General features: G+C 42.9%; 1 protein-coding gene across 1 annotated transcript in view; it reads left to right on the top strand.

Annotated features, from left to right (window-relative positions):
- LOC135205253 (hepatoma-derived growth factor-related protein 2-like) overlaps nucleotides 1–14,398 on the top strand; it is a 178,641-nt gene that overhangs the window by 75,603 nt on the left and 88,640 nt on the right. Inside the window, exon 8 of the mRNA XM_064235602.1 lies at nucleotides 14,357–14,398. Within this exon, the coding sequence (XP_064091672.1) occupies nucleotides 14,357–14,398 (42 nt within the window). The remainder of the gene's footprint in view (nucleotides 1–14,356) is intronic.

Genomic DNA, 14,398 nt, shown 5'->3' with positions numbered 1-14,398 from the left:
TCCACCTCATATACACAAGTTGCCAGATGCCACAGAATCCTTGCTTTACAATCTGAATGCTTTAACTGGTTTCCAGCTGGCACTACAAGATCATCATATTGTTAAGACCTTAGGTTTGTTAGCTCTGAAAAATACCAATTGATTAAAAATTTGTCTTACAACAGTAATATAGTGTGACATACTGTAGATAAATTTTTTTTTGTCTGTGTTGGTGTTAAGTCATACATGCTTGGATTTAAGGTAAACTATGCACTAGCTGTGCATTTGCTTGCCATTCTCTCTTTTTCTCATGGAAAACTATTTTATGTTTTCATATGATATATGAGAAAGTAGACTAAAAGAAATTACGGTGAAACAGCCTGTCTACTACATTCTGATGCAGAGACCACTCCATACCTAGGACTTGACACCACTAACTTAGCTTGTTGGCCACCACATAACTTGCCAGGAATGTACCTGGCCATGAGCTCCACCGAGTTGTCAATCATTCACCGGTGCGTCTCGACTGTCAACTAGTGGAGTTGGCGAGACACCACCCCCCTCGAGATGAGCTCCCCAACCATCAATGGAGGCATCCGCAAACAAGGAGTAAAACTGGAGGGGGTAAATGTAGAGGGACTCCTATCTTAAGATTCTTGTCGTCCAATCACCAGTGAAGGTCTCTTCTCACCTCTTCTGACAGAGATATATGCTGCTAAGGGGAATCTCCTGCTGGGGACCAGAACTCCTTCAGCCTCTACTGCAGATTGAAGGTGAGCTGAACATGAAGGACCAGCTTTTCTAGAGATGGCAAGTTCCCAAGAAGAACCTGCCATTGTTGAGCTGGTTGTTTGGCCTGTGACAGGAAGGAGCATGCTACTGACCTGAACTTCTTGCAACTTATGGTCCAATGGGAAAACCTTCGACGCTGTTTTATCTATAGACATACCCAGATAAAGGATCCTCTGGCTGGGAAGCGGACTGGACTTCTTCAGGTTTACCACAATGCCTAGGCTCCGACAAAACCGGAGAAGATGGTCCGTGTCCTGAACCAGCTTCTCTCTGGAACTTGCCAAGACTAGCTAGTTGTCGAGGTATCTTAACAGGCTGTTTCACCTTTGGGGAAGACCCTGTTGGACTTCTTAGCCACTCGCTTCAACGGGAAGCTGGGGTCTACTTTTCGGTGGTCCTGGATCCTATTGCTCTGGCAGTGCTGTCACTGAGTCTGTGCAGGCTAGGGTGCATAACATCAGAGGGATAAGTTCTTCACTGGCATTTAAGAAGAACTTGTCTGTTCCAAAGATTTTGAATGCTGGTTCTTGTCTTTGGCAAACCACTTTCACTTCCTTCTACCTAAAGGACATTGCCCACAGGTCCTTGAACATCTTTTCCTTGGGTCCTGTGGTGGCTGCCCAACAAGTTGTGTAGCTCATCCAGTGCCCTTGCTGGCAGTTTGTATCTTAACTAAGATGATTGTGTGGAAGAGAGAATGAGTGAGTTGCCTGGTCTCCTTTCTCTTTTTTTTCCTTTCTCCCTATGGGCAGGTTGAAGAATAAGATATGTCATGTGCTGGAACTGGTTTGATACAGGTGAGTGTGGTAGCCATACTTGTTGTAGTTATTTGTTTTATTTCCATATAACCCTTAAACGTCGAAGCGGTATTTGTTCCGACACGGCATACAAACCTTCGGTCCTTTTACAATAGGCAGCTGGATAGGTCGTAAGCTTTCGAACAAGGGGTTCGGTAGTTAACTGCTTGTCCGACAGGCGCGCGCGCGCGACTGGGAGGTAAACAAACCACTTTTGCTTTCGGCCTCACAGCGAGTAGACGTGTGTGTTCGACGCTCTCTGCCCGCTTCTCGTCGTTTGCTTTCCTTAAGTATATGGTTGTGTTTGTGTATGAAAGAATCATTGTAAGTACAATCATTTCTCTTTTTTCATTGAATTGTGATATTTTGGTCAATTATGGAATCTCCTCGCCTCGCTACCCCACGGAGACTATGCCCGGGTACCGAAGGCCGTAAATGCGGGAAGTTCCGCTCATTCCCGGAAATTGACCCACATGTTTTTTGCGCTCGGTGTCGGGGGCGCGAATGCACCCGAGCCGAGCCATGTTAAGTTTGTAATAATTGGTCGGAGGCGCAGTGGACTTTGTATGAGGGCAGGAAGAAGCGAAGGCCTGCAAAGGAGTCGTCGGAAAGCTCTCCCGCGACTCCTTTGGTTACGGACACTTCGTCGTCTTTCAAAACTGCCGCCCGCTCAGCTTCCACGTTTGGCGCCTTTCCCCTTCGGGAGGGGTTTCTAGGTCCTTCTCCTCACCTGACTTGTCGAGTGTGGAGGAGGGCGCTAGATACCCTGACGTCGAGTTGTACTCTGGGTCCTCTATCCGTTCGTCTTCGGGCGAGCGGGTAGAGGAGCCTGCTAATCACCCGACTTTGCCTTCCTCAGGTGCGGTTGCCGCGAAGGACGACCTCGGACAGGTGTGGGCATCGTTGGGGCTGCAGGGCGTGCCGAGTGTCCAGGGGCTGCTCTACCATCTCGCTGGCTCCGTGGCGGTCACTCATGCGACGGTTACGACCACCACCACGACCCTTACAACACCTGGCTACGCTTCACCTCCTCACTGGTGTACACCCCCGCACGCGGTCTCTGTAACACCTACTACATCGGTGCAGGGGCCAGTCGCCGTATCACGGGGGAGTGTGATGCCGCCACCTGGGTTTGCCGTGCTGCCGCGACCGGACTTCGTGTGCCCGAAGAGCTCGCCCCTGGAGGCCTCCCCACCAGTACCAAGGATGTCTGTGCCGCTGGTCCGTCCAACTGGACAGCCTGCACAGCCTGCCGTACATGCCGTACCTGCCCAGCCGCCGTTCTCGACGTGACGTTGATGACCACTGCTGCTGTTCCTGTACCTGCCCCTGCGTCTCTACTGCTGTTCCTGTGATGCCTGCACCTGCTGACGTTGTTCCTGTTCCTGGCCCCGCTGCTCCCGATGCTGATCTGTTCGGACAGGTGCGTCCGGGCCCTGTTGCTTCGGCAACAGCAGCCCCGGCTCCGCTCTGGATGACAGAATCTGACGTCGGTCCTGAGGAGGTTGACGAAGAAGAAGAAGAAGGAGGAGGAAGGTGTCGTCGTCGTCTTCATCGTCTTCTTCGTCGTCGTCGTCGTCTGCCGCCTCTTCCCCTTCTTCTTCTAAGGCTCCCCCGCCGAAGAAGAAGAAGGTCGCCTCCCCCCCCCTAAGAAGTCTCCTTCGGGAACTTCTAAGGGCCCGTCTCGCTCTGGTGAGACGGGGGGTTCTTCCGCTGGTCACCCTGCTCCTTCGGGGGCAGGACCCGTCTCTTCTTCCGCGAGGAAGAAGACTACGGGGACCAGAGGAGTGCCGGCTAACACCGGCACTTCCTCACCTGCTGTTAGTGGTTCGGACCACGGCAAGCAGGATCCGTCTCGGCCTCTCGTTCGCGAGAGGTACCGAGTGTACGGTCGCCTAACAGCGACCGTGCAGCCAGGAACCAGACCTCTGAGTCCGCTCAGCGTCAGGTTCACGGCACGGAGCGGAAGACGGTGACAGCCGCTCACGCGACTCTCACAGACCAGCTCTCGCTCTCGTGGCGAGCAGCTGGCTACCCGGGCGGACGTGACGGTCCATGACCGGCCACGGGCTGAGGCTGGGAAGAGGTCCCCCCGTTCGCCGGCACCAGCCACGGCTGGTACCAGCGAACTGACGCGCGTGAGGACACGCACCGGTCTCACCGTGACAGTAGAGCTCGCCGGTCGCCTGACCGTCACTCGCACAGAGAGCGATCGGGTCGGCGACCAGCACCAGACCTCTTCTGACACACGAGACCGGGGCCGCTGTTCTCGGTCCAGCCGTTCTCCACAGCGAGACGGCTCGACTAGGTTTCTGTGTCAAGCTCGATCGCCACCGCGGGTTGACGATCGCCTGCAGTCTTCCAAGCCCGCTGGTTCTGCCAGCGAGCGAGGAGGGAGCGTCAGGTCTGCCTCTCCCATACCTTCAACCTCCTCGGGTTACACCGGAGGGGCGAGGTATTGAGGAGTGATCGTGAGGGGTGCGCCCCTCAGGATCCCCACCACGTCGTCGTACGTACCAGGCACGGTTCTCGGACCAGCCAGGTCGTACGCACAAGTGGTTGGAGGAGACCGAGAGGGGTCTGTCGCTGTTCCTCCCCTTGAGGGAGAAGGGTCTCGGGAGATGCTCCTGTTTGAGGGACTGGATGGTCCGACTCCGCAGGACGCAGTCACTCCTGAGATCCAGAGGAACTTTGCCGAGGTTATTGCGCTGATTCGTCAGCACAACGACCTCGGGGAAGGATCGCCGCTCCCACCATCCGAGCCCACGTCCCGGCTCGAGTCGTTCTGGGGCCCGAAGAGGGAACCCAGACCGACGGTGGGTTTTGCCGCGTTCCGAGCTTGCAGACTCAGTGCTGGACCAGGTTGAATCGCTTGTTTCCGGACAAGACGGTTTGCTCAAGTCTGGCAGGTCAAGCAAGCTGCTTCCGCCTCCTCTGCTGCGACAGCGGCGTTTTTACGTGCCATCTGAAGACCCGATGCCGCCCAAACAGTTGAACCCGGAGTTAGCCAGGCTGACTCCGGGTGTGTCTCTGCAGCAGCTCCTGTCCGAGAACCTATGGTTCTCGCAGCAAGAGGCACTCGGCCTGGAATCTACCGCCATGGCAGCTTTCCAGGCCGTCTCCTGGCTAGATCTGTGGTCCCTCACAGTATCTAAGGTCGCAGCCAACTCCGGGGGAATTTCTCCTGAAGATGACTCGGCCTTTAGGAGACTTGCCAGTCTGGAGGAAGAGCCATCTCCTTCCTTGCCCACCAGACGGTGAACCTGTGGGCCAACCTGGTTCTCCGACGAAGGGACGCCGTCCTTACTCGGGTTTCCAGGGCGGTCGGGCGTGAAGCGGCGTTGGGACTTCGCAACGGACCTTTACGGAGTTCCACGTCTCTCTTTCCAGGAGAGATGGTGGACGCTGCGGTCGACAGACGGCGCACTGACGACAGTGACCGTCTGGTACACCAGGCAGTCTCGAAGGCTTCTGGGCAGCCTCGGACTGCGGCCAAGTCTAAGAGCTCGGCTAGCGCTTCCTCGGTGGCTAAGACGGTAGCTGCGTCGAAGCCCCGGGGAAAGACTCTGTCTTCTTCGACTTCTACCAAGGGGAGCCGTAACCAGCCCTCCTCCCAGCCCTCCTCCTCCCGTGGAGGCTCTGGGAAGAAGTCGAAGAAAGGGGGGAAACGCTAGGGACGGCGTTCCCCCTCACCTGCTGCCCCGGAAGTGGGGGGGTGCCTGGCCAGCCATTGGGCAACTTAGCAGCGCTACGGCGCCGAGACCTGGATTGTAGATGTCCTTCGGGAGGGATATCTATTACCCTTCGAATCTCGGCCACCCCTCACCTCCAACCCGGTCCAACAGCAGTCGTACGTTCCAGGGTCATCGAAGGACGTAGCACTGAGACAGGAGATCAAGACCATGCTGAGCAAGAGAGCTGTAGAAATCGTCACGGATCAGTCACCGGGCTTTTACAGTCGACTCTTCCTGGTGGAAAAGTCTACGGGAGGCTGGCGCCCGATGATAGATCTCTCTCCCCTGAACCGGTTTGTTCGCCAGACCCGGTTCACGATGGAGACGGCACGCTCAGTGCTCGACTCCATCAGGGAGAGAGTTTCATGCTTTCGGTGGACTTGAAGGATGCGTATTTCCAAATACCCATTCATCAGTCCTCCAGAAAGTACCTCCGCTTCATCCTCGACGGGACGGTGTACCAATTCAGGGCACTTTGCTTCGGTCTCTCAACCGCCCCACAGGTGTTCACGCGAGTGTTCACTCTGGTGTCTGCTTGGGCCCATTCGCACGGGATACGTCTGATGAGGTATCTCGACGATTGGTTAGTCCTGGCGAGCTCCCGCTCGCAGTTGCTACAGGACAGGGATCGACTGCTCGAGTTCTGTCGCGATCTGGGGATCGTTGTGAACTTCGAAAAGTCCGATCTCGAGCCCAAGCAGAGGATGAAGTACCTGGGTATGCTGATCGACACGGTAGCAGGGCGAGTCTTCCCCGCAGACTCGCGGATCAGCAGATTCAGGGAGGCAGCCAACCAGTTCCTGTAAGTGTTGTAGCTTACAATTGCAGTTTTTGACTATTTCGGTCAAGTTAAAGTTGACCAAAGGACTAATTTTTTTCTATTTATCATTATTTATATGAAAATATTTCAAAACTGATAAAATCTACAATCATAGGTTGTTTTTTGTTGTATTCTATATGAAATTACGCACATTTTTATATATAAAACTTTATGTAACGGCTAATTTAAAATGGTGCAAACATTACGACAATTGGACGAAAAAATTTATGATTTTTTCGGAAGAGTTACCGCGCAGACGTAAGGAAAAAGTTTTTCATAAATTCACCATAAATTGAAATATTGTGCTAGAGACTTCCAATTTGTTGCAAAATAAAGGTAAATTACTGAATATTACTAGAATGTAATAGTTTTAGCTTACAATTGCATTTTTTTACCATTTTGGTCGAATCAAAGTTGTCAGAAGGTTGAAATTATGGCACATCGTTATTTATATAAAGATATTTCAAAACTGATAAAATCTACAACCATAGGTTGTTTTTAGTTGTATTCTACATGAAATTGCACACATTTCCATATGTAAAACTTTATGTAACGCCTAATTTAAAATGGTGCAAACATTACGATAATCAGACGAAAAAATTTATGATTTTTTCGGAAGTTACTGCGCGGACGTAAGGAAAACTTTTTTTTTTTTCCATAAATACACCATAAATCGAAATATTGTGCTAGAGACTTCCAATTTGTTGCAAAATGAAGGTAAATGATTGAATATTACTAGAATATAAGAGTTTTAGCTTACAATTGCGTTTTTCGACCATTTCGTTATTAATATGAAAATATTTCAAAACTGATAAAAGCTACAACCATGAGGCTTTTTTGTTGTTGTTGTATTCTACATGAAATTACGCACATTTTCATATGTAATACTCCATGTAATGACCAATATAAAATGGTGCAAAAATTATGTCAAAGTAACGAAATAATTTCTGAGATGTGTTGCTGATACTTTTTAATGCGAGAAGAAAGAAATTCGCGGTTGCGTGCATGGGTAACGATTGTAAACAAAACAACGCCCTGATCCGTGAGCTCCCAGCATCCCCCAAGGCGCTTGATTCAAAAGTTTTCGCCTGGTAGGCCTATAACTATTTTTCCGTGAATTTTTAAAAAAACTTTTATATCGACGTACCATACATCCAACCGGCACCCAACAGACAATTTATATTGACGTTTAATACGCCAATCGGCGTTAAAGGGTTAATAGACAAATCTGCTCCTCAGTAGCACTTCTTTCTCTAGCAAAGAGAGGTAGGAGTGGTGACAAACCCCTGTGGCCTACATGATTTGTTGCTTGAACAGAGTTCTCTTTACCTTCCACGAATGCAGTGAATCCGGTCGTATTTCATTGTGTTTAAACCCAGCAGGCTAAGTTTTTAGATATTCACTTATCTCTCACGGGCTCACACCCCCTTCTTTAGATCTCAATCTTCTAGGAACCCCCAGTCTGTTCTGGGTACTTGTACCTCCCTCCAAGTGTAAGTCTATCCTATTGATAAGTCTTAAGGTCTGCTCTACATATGAACAAATGACAAATTTTTAATCGTTTTGTATTTTTCATTGCTCACAAATCTGAGGTCTTAATGTTTACTGCCTGCCTCCAGTCGCCCCTCTCATATGCTGGGTTGGAAGAAAGAGTGACACTTCATGAGGTTTTATGCATGAGTTGCCAGATGCCACAGATTCCTTGCTTTACAATCTTTGATTGTATCAACTGGTTTCCAGCTGGCACTAAAAGATTATGCTATTGTTAAGACCTCAGGTTTGTTAGCTATGAAAACTATGAAGGATTAAAAAATTTTCATATTATGTTGTGTGCGGTATTGTATACGCACAAGTACAGAGACCGGCTGAATGCAAATGCAAATCGTCATGCATTTAACCAGACTTACCATACCAAACTCATTGGCTAGGTAGTTGAAAATTTCTCTCTCTATCTCTCTCTCTCTCTCTCTCTCTCTCTCTCTCTCTCTCTCTCTCTCTCAACAGATATCACAAGTTTAACATACGACTAGAATTTGAGAAATATCTAGAAGTGTTCGTGAACTATCGGTGATAAGATTAGTGTGAAAAATAGTTGGATAAGCTCTTCTAAGTTAGTTTATCAAGTGTAATACTATAAATCAGAACAAGATGGCAGTAAGTTCCAACTGCGGGAAGAGGTGGCGTAATTTGGCGTGTTTAGCAGATTCGCAATACGATGAGGTAGCAGGAAGGGAACTGGCATTTCTCATCTATGAAATCAGCAACAGTCCTAACCAAAAAGATACAAAAGCATTCATAGATATATTAGAAGGATATAATCCTTCAAACTGGAACAAATCTAATGAAAACATCTTGAAAATAATTGAAGAAGTTCCAAATAAAATCCAAGTGGTCAAGAGACTCATAAAGAAAATATACATAAACCAACATATTCCGACAAAGAAAATGAATAAGGTGAATCTTGTGAATATCCTAATTGATGCATTAGGAAAAAGAATGCCAAAAGCATGCAAACTGTGTAAGGTTTGGTATAGCATAGTCAATCCACAAAACCTAATCAGAAAATGTGCTGCATGCAACATTCCGACCCATCCACAGTGTGCTGAGGTAATACAAGATTTGAGAAAAGATACAAGAATTTTTTGTTCAACATGTCTATCATGGATAGACAATGTTATTAAATCAAGATTGAATGTACAAATAGTTGAGGATGAAGAAGAAGAGGAAGAGGAAGAAGAAGAAGAAAAAGAAGAAGAGGAAAACGGAAGAGAAGTAAACAAAAATGAAATGACAGAAAAAAATAAGGAAAACAAAGAACAAGATAAAAGTATGGATGCAGAGATACTCATTGATACTACATATGAGGCAATAAAGCAGCATACCTACGAAGAAATAAAATTACGATATGACAACAGAAAAGCAAATCCCGAAGAGGCTCTACCCAGATCTACACAATGACGGGAAAGAGGAAAAAATAGACAAGAAAGACAAAATCTGCAACCTTTTGAAAAGAGGGAATTGCAGATTTGGAGAAAGATGTTTACTACAAACATCCTAAGATATGTCAAACTATGAAATATATGGTAAATGTGCATACTTAGATGGATATGGGGATGATTGCAGAGATCTGCTTCCAAAAATATGTAAAAACCTAAAAGAAGGAAAAGGATGTAAGTTCGACAAAAAAATGCAAATATATGCACCCTGTAGCCATGAATCATAATCAAATAAATAACCAACCAAGTAATAAAATCCAAAATAAGAAAGAAACAAATAAAGAGAGAAATCAAGAATATCAGGTAAAAGAGAAAAGCAAACCACCAATGAGATATGCAGAGGTGTCAGCAAAAAATTTCAAAGCATCAGCTCCGAAATTCTACTCAAGATAGGAATAACTGTATTTATTATGCAAGAGGATATTGCAGAAACGGAGAAAATTGCAGATTCAGACACAAAATGAATAATTATGATGAAGGAAGATCAAATATTATGAAAAGTTGGATTTTTTAATGTCAGAATTTCTGGAAATGAAAAAAAGAACAACATACCAGAACAGGAAAGAGACATGGGAAAATCCTTATTACTACCAGTATTAAATGAAGGAGAAAACACGCAAACCATCATAGTGATGAATGCGCAGGGTTTAGTTACGAGTAACTCAAAAAGAAAAATAGAGTACTTAGAAGAACTAACCCAAAATGAAAAGAAAATAGTATAATGAATATAGTGAACCTGGTATTCCAAGAGACTGGGAATGATGATCAAATAAAATGGGTTTCCAAACTTATAGATCAGATAGAAAAAATAGGAATCAAGGGGGAACCGCAATATATGGGAAAGACAAAAAACAAGGAAAAATATAATGAGAAATATAGTAATCTCCGAATGTGAACTAATAGCGGTAGAATTTGAATCTGAAAAATTGATGAACATAGTAATATATAGACCTCCTAATACTAAAGAGTTTGACTTAATAATTGAAAAATTGGATGATATATGTAGAAATCACAAGGACTGGACTATTCTCCTATCTGGTTGACTTCAACTTTCCTTTCGTAGAATGGAAAGAACGAATAGGAGATTGTGGTTGTACTTATACATATAAAAAAGAGAGTAATAGTAGTGCAGAAGATAAGAGGCAATTTGAAAAGCTATTAGATATGCTACTAGAATACAACATTCAACAAATAAATCACCTGCCAACAAGAAAGGAAAATACTTTAGACCTAGTATTTGTGAACGAGATGAATTATGTTAAAGAAATAATAGTTTATAATGCGAGTATTTCAGACCATAATGTCATAGAATTAAACAGTTCATTCCAAAGCAAGTGAAAATAGAGATAAGCAAGAAATGAAAAAGTGGGAAGGATATGGAAAATACAACTTCTACAGTAAAAATATAAAATGGTCAGAAATTAATGAAGAATTAAACAAAGATTGGGATAACATTTTCGTAAGTGATGACATAAGGGTAAATACGGAGATATTATATAAAATATTAGAGAAAATAGTGGAAAAATATATACCGAAGAAGAAAAGTAAACATCATTCATGCATACCAAGAGACAGAAGGATCTTGTTCCAGAAAATCAGAAAGTGGAAAAAAGGTCTTGCAAAAGAAAAAAATGCATGGAAAGTTATAGAACTAAAAAGTAAGATAGAAAATGCAGAACAAAAGATTATACAATCAAAAGAAAATGAAAAACGGGACTTGGAAGAAAAAAACCCTATTAAATATCAAGCAAAACCCCAAACTATTATACTCATATGCGAAGAAGATGAATAAAAGAAGAATAGAAATAGGCCCTCTGAGAATTGAAGGGAGATTAACGAATGAAAAAAAGGAAATTTGCAACATACTGGCAGAACGATATAAGAGAGAATTCACCCCTAGAATAGATAATGAAGATAATGATATAGAAGTAAGGGAAGAAAATAGTGAATATTTAGCTGACATAGAAATTAATGAAGCTGATATTGTGCAGGCAATTAATGAAATTAAAAATGGAGCTGCTGCAGGGCCGGATGGAGTCCCTGCTATTTTGTTAAAGAAAGTAGTTCATTCTATCGCAAAGCCACTTGCAATATTATTAAGACAAAGTGTAGATACAGGCAAGATTTATGATGAGCACAAATTAGCATATATCACCCCTACTTTCAAAAGTGGATCAAGACTAGAGGCAAGTAATTATAGGCCTGTGAGTCTAACATCACATATTATGAAAGTGTATGAAAGGGTAATGAAGAAAAATATTATGAAACATTTAATAAAAAATAATTTGTTTAATATAGGACAACACGGTTTCGTACCCGGAAAAAGTACACAAACCCAACTGTTAGTCCACCGTGAGAACATATTCACAAATATGAAAAGCGGAAATGAAACAGATTGGTGTTTTTGTCTAGACTTTGCAAAAGCCTTTGACAAAGTAGACCATAATATATTAGCAAAGAAAATTAGAAAACACAATATCGTAGATAAAGTAGGAAGATGGTTAAAAGAATTTTTACACAACAGAAAACAGATAGTTATTGCAAACGATGAGAAATCGGATGAAACCAAGGTAATATCCGGTGTGTCCCAACCATGGTACGGTGCTAGCTGCAATATTGTTTGTTATTATGATTGAAGACATAGACAGTAATGTTAAGGATTCTGTAGTGAGTAGTTTCGCTGATGACACAAGAATAAGTAGAGAAATTACTTGTGATGAAGATAGGAACGCTCTACAAAGAGACCTTAACAAAGTATATGATTGGGCAGAGGTTAATAGGATGGTATTTAACTCTGATAAATTTGAATCAATAAATTATGGAGACAGAGAAGGAAAGCTATATGCATATAGGGGACCTAATATGAGACAATCACAAATAAGGAAGCAGTTAAAGACCTTGGTGTGATGATGAAATAGGAACATGTTATGCAATGATCAAATAGCAATTCTGTTGGCAAAATGTAAAGCAAAAATGGGAATGTTGTTACGGCACTTCAAAACAAAGAAAAGCTGAACACATGATTATGCTTTATAAAACATATGTTCGTAGTTCCACTTGAATATTGCAATATGATATGGTACCACACTATCAAAAGGATATTGCACAAATAGAGAGTGTACAAAGGTCCTTTACAGCTAGAATAGAAGAAGTTAAGGACCTAGACTACTGGGAAAGACTACAATCCTTAAAATTATATAGTCTAGAAAGGAGAAGAGAACGCTACATGATAATTCAAGCATGGAAACAGATAGAAGGAATAACAGAAAATATCATGGAACTAAAAATATCAGAAAGAGCAAGCAGAGGTAGATTAATAGTGCCCAAAACTATACCAGGAAAAATAAGGAAAGCACACAGGACATTAATCCACTACGCACCAGCATCGATAATGCAGCGTCTATTCAATGCGTTGCCAGCTCATCTGAGGAATATATCAGGAGTGAGCGTAGATGTGTTTAAGAATAAGCTCGACAAATATCTAAACTGCATCCCAGACCATCCAAGATTGGAAGATGCAAAATATACCGGAAGATGTACTAGCAACTCTCTGGTAGACATTAGAGGCGCCTCACACTGAGGGACCTGGGGCAACCCGAACGAACTGTAAGGTCTCTCTCTCTCTCGTTAAAGTTGCATTACAGTTGTCGACTTATTGATACTTGCTAATTATCAATGGTAAATTCCATAAGTAAAAATAAAAATTGTTTATCATCCTTTGCACATTAAAGAAGTATGTCACTAAAGCTACAGGTTTTAACTGTAGCTAAAGAAATAAATACAGTGAAAAGCTGCTAAGCATTTTGGACAGGCAAAAGTGACAACTGAAACTAATGAGTCTTTAGTTTTACTTAATTTAAAATTGGTTTATATGGGTAAACATAAGCTGCATATTAAAGCAAGCTTTATTAATTTAATCAAATATATATATCCAAAAGATGCTTCATTTAGCAACGAATAATAATGATGTTGGTATAACTCCGTCAGCTGCTGCTGAGAATGTAATCAATACCAGAATGCAGATGTGCATGATTGTTATGTTTATATTTTCTTATGATAAGATTATAATAGGACGTGCTATAGAATTGGAAAGTAAACCAAGAGTTTTATCAAAATTATAATTTTAAATACAACTGTATTGACTTTTGCAAATAGATACTGTTGGAATTTCAGAGCACATTCTCAATCAGTGAAACAAAATATCTGATAAAATTCATGTATGAACTGTTCTTAAGGATTTTCTTGGTGATAATTTGCTGCTGTTTGATTGCTTACAACCCACTACAATAAAGAAGCAGTATAGTGTGGTTGTTTAACACCCTACAATAAGAAAAGAAGCACACCACAGGAATTGTACAGCCATTTGGATGTAGAAATTTAAGGAAACAAGTTCTGTTATTGATAAACAACCGTCAGGTAGACCATGTGATGATGAAGGAACTGATGTAACTTTAGAACAATCCTTTGAAAGAGGCCCAAAAAGTCTTTAAGTCAAACATTTTTTTAGAGACGAGCTTTCAAAACTACTGTATTTTATCAATAACAAGATTTTTCTTAAATTTTTTCATATACTTGGTTACGTAGATCCCTTGTGGTAGTACTTTATTGTACTGTGTTGTAAACCGTCTTTGGACAACAACGGTACATTTTATCTTGGCCAGCTAAAGAATGCAGACCTCTCTCTTCTAGTGAAACCATGGGACAACAGCAGTTCTGGAAAAGAAGTCATTTTTGAGTTTCAGAAATTGAGAAATATTTTCAAGTTTCAGAAAATGTGTAAAATATTGATATATAACAAATAATGAATAAAACTTTAGAAGAGTAGAAGAAGTGTGAAAACTAGAAACATCAGGTTTTCTTATCCATTTTGCAGATTAATTCCATCATGTATAGTTATGGATCCCCAAGTATTTTAAAATACACCATGACTTTATGGACACCCTGTATATATGTATTGAGAACTGCTAATGAGGTTAATTAAGAGTGATTCCAGTTTTTATAAGTTAAAATGCTGTCTGCTGTTGCAGTGGTGCCTTGTATTGAATATCTCTCTCTCTCTCTCTCTCTCTCTCTCTCTCTCTCTCTCTCTCTCTCTCTCTCTCTCTCTCAAAAGCACATAGTGAACTGAAGTGAATTTAGATATGCATGTTAAGGTAGTCTGGAAATTTTTTTGATTAATTAGTTATTACAGTTGAGGTGGAATTGACTTGTGAAATTAAAGATGTACTTGCATTTCAGAAGTTGCCTCTACAGCCACGACCACCACAACCCCCTTAACAA

Source organism: Macrobrachium nipponense, chromosome 49 (genome assembly GCF_015104395.2).
Source record: "Macrobrachium nipponense isolate FS-2020 chromosome 49, ASM1510439v2, whole genome shotgun sequence".
Lineage (NCBI taxonomy): Eukaryota > Metazoa > Arthropoda > Malacostraca > Decapoda > Palaemonidae > Macrobrachium > Macrobrachium nipponense.
Note: the sequence above shows the minus strand (reverse complement) of the source record. Positions and strands in the feature narration are given on the sequence as shown.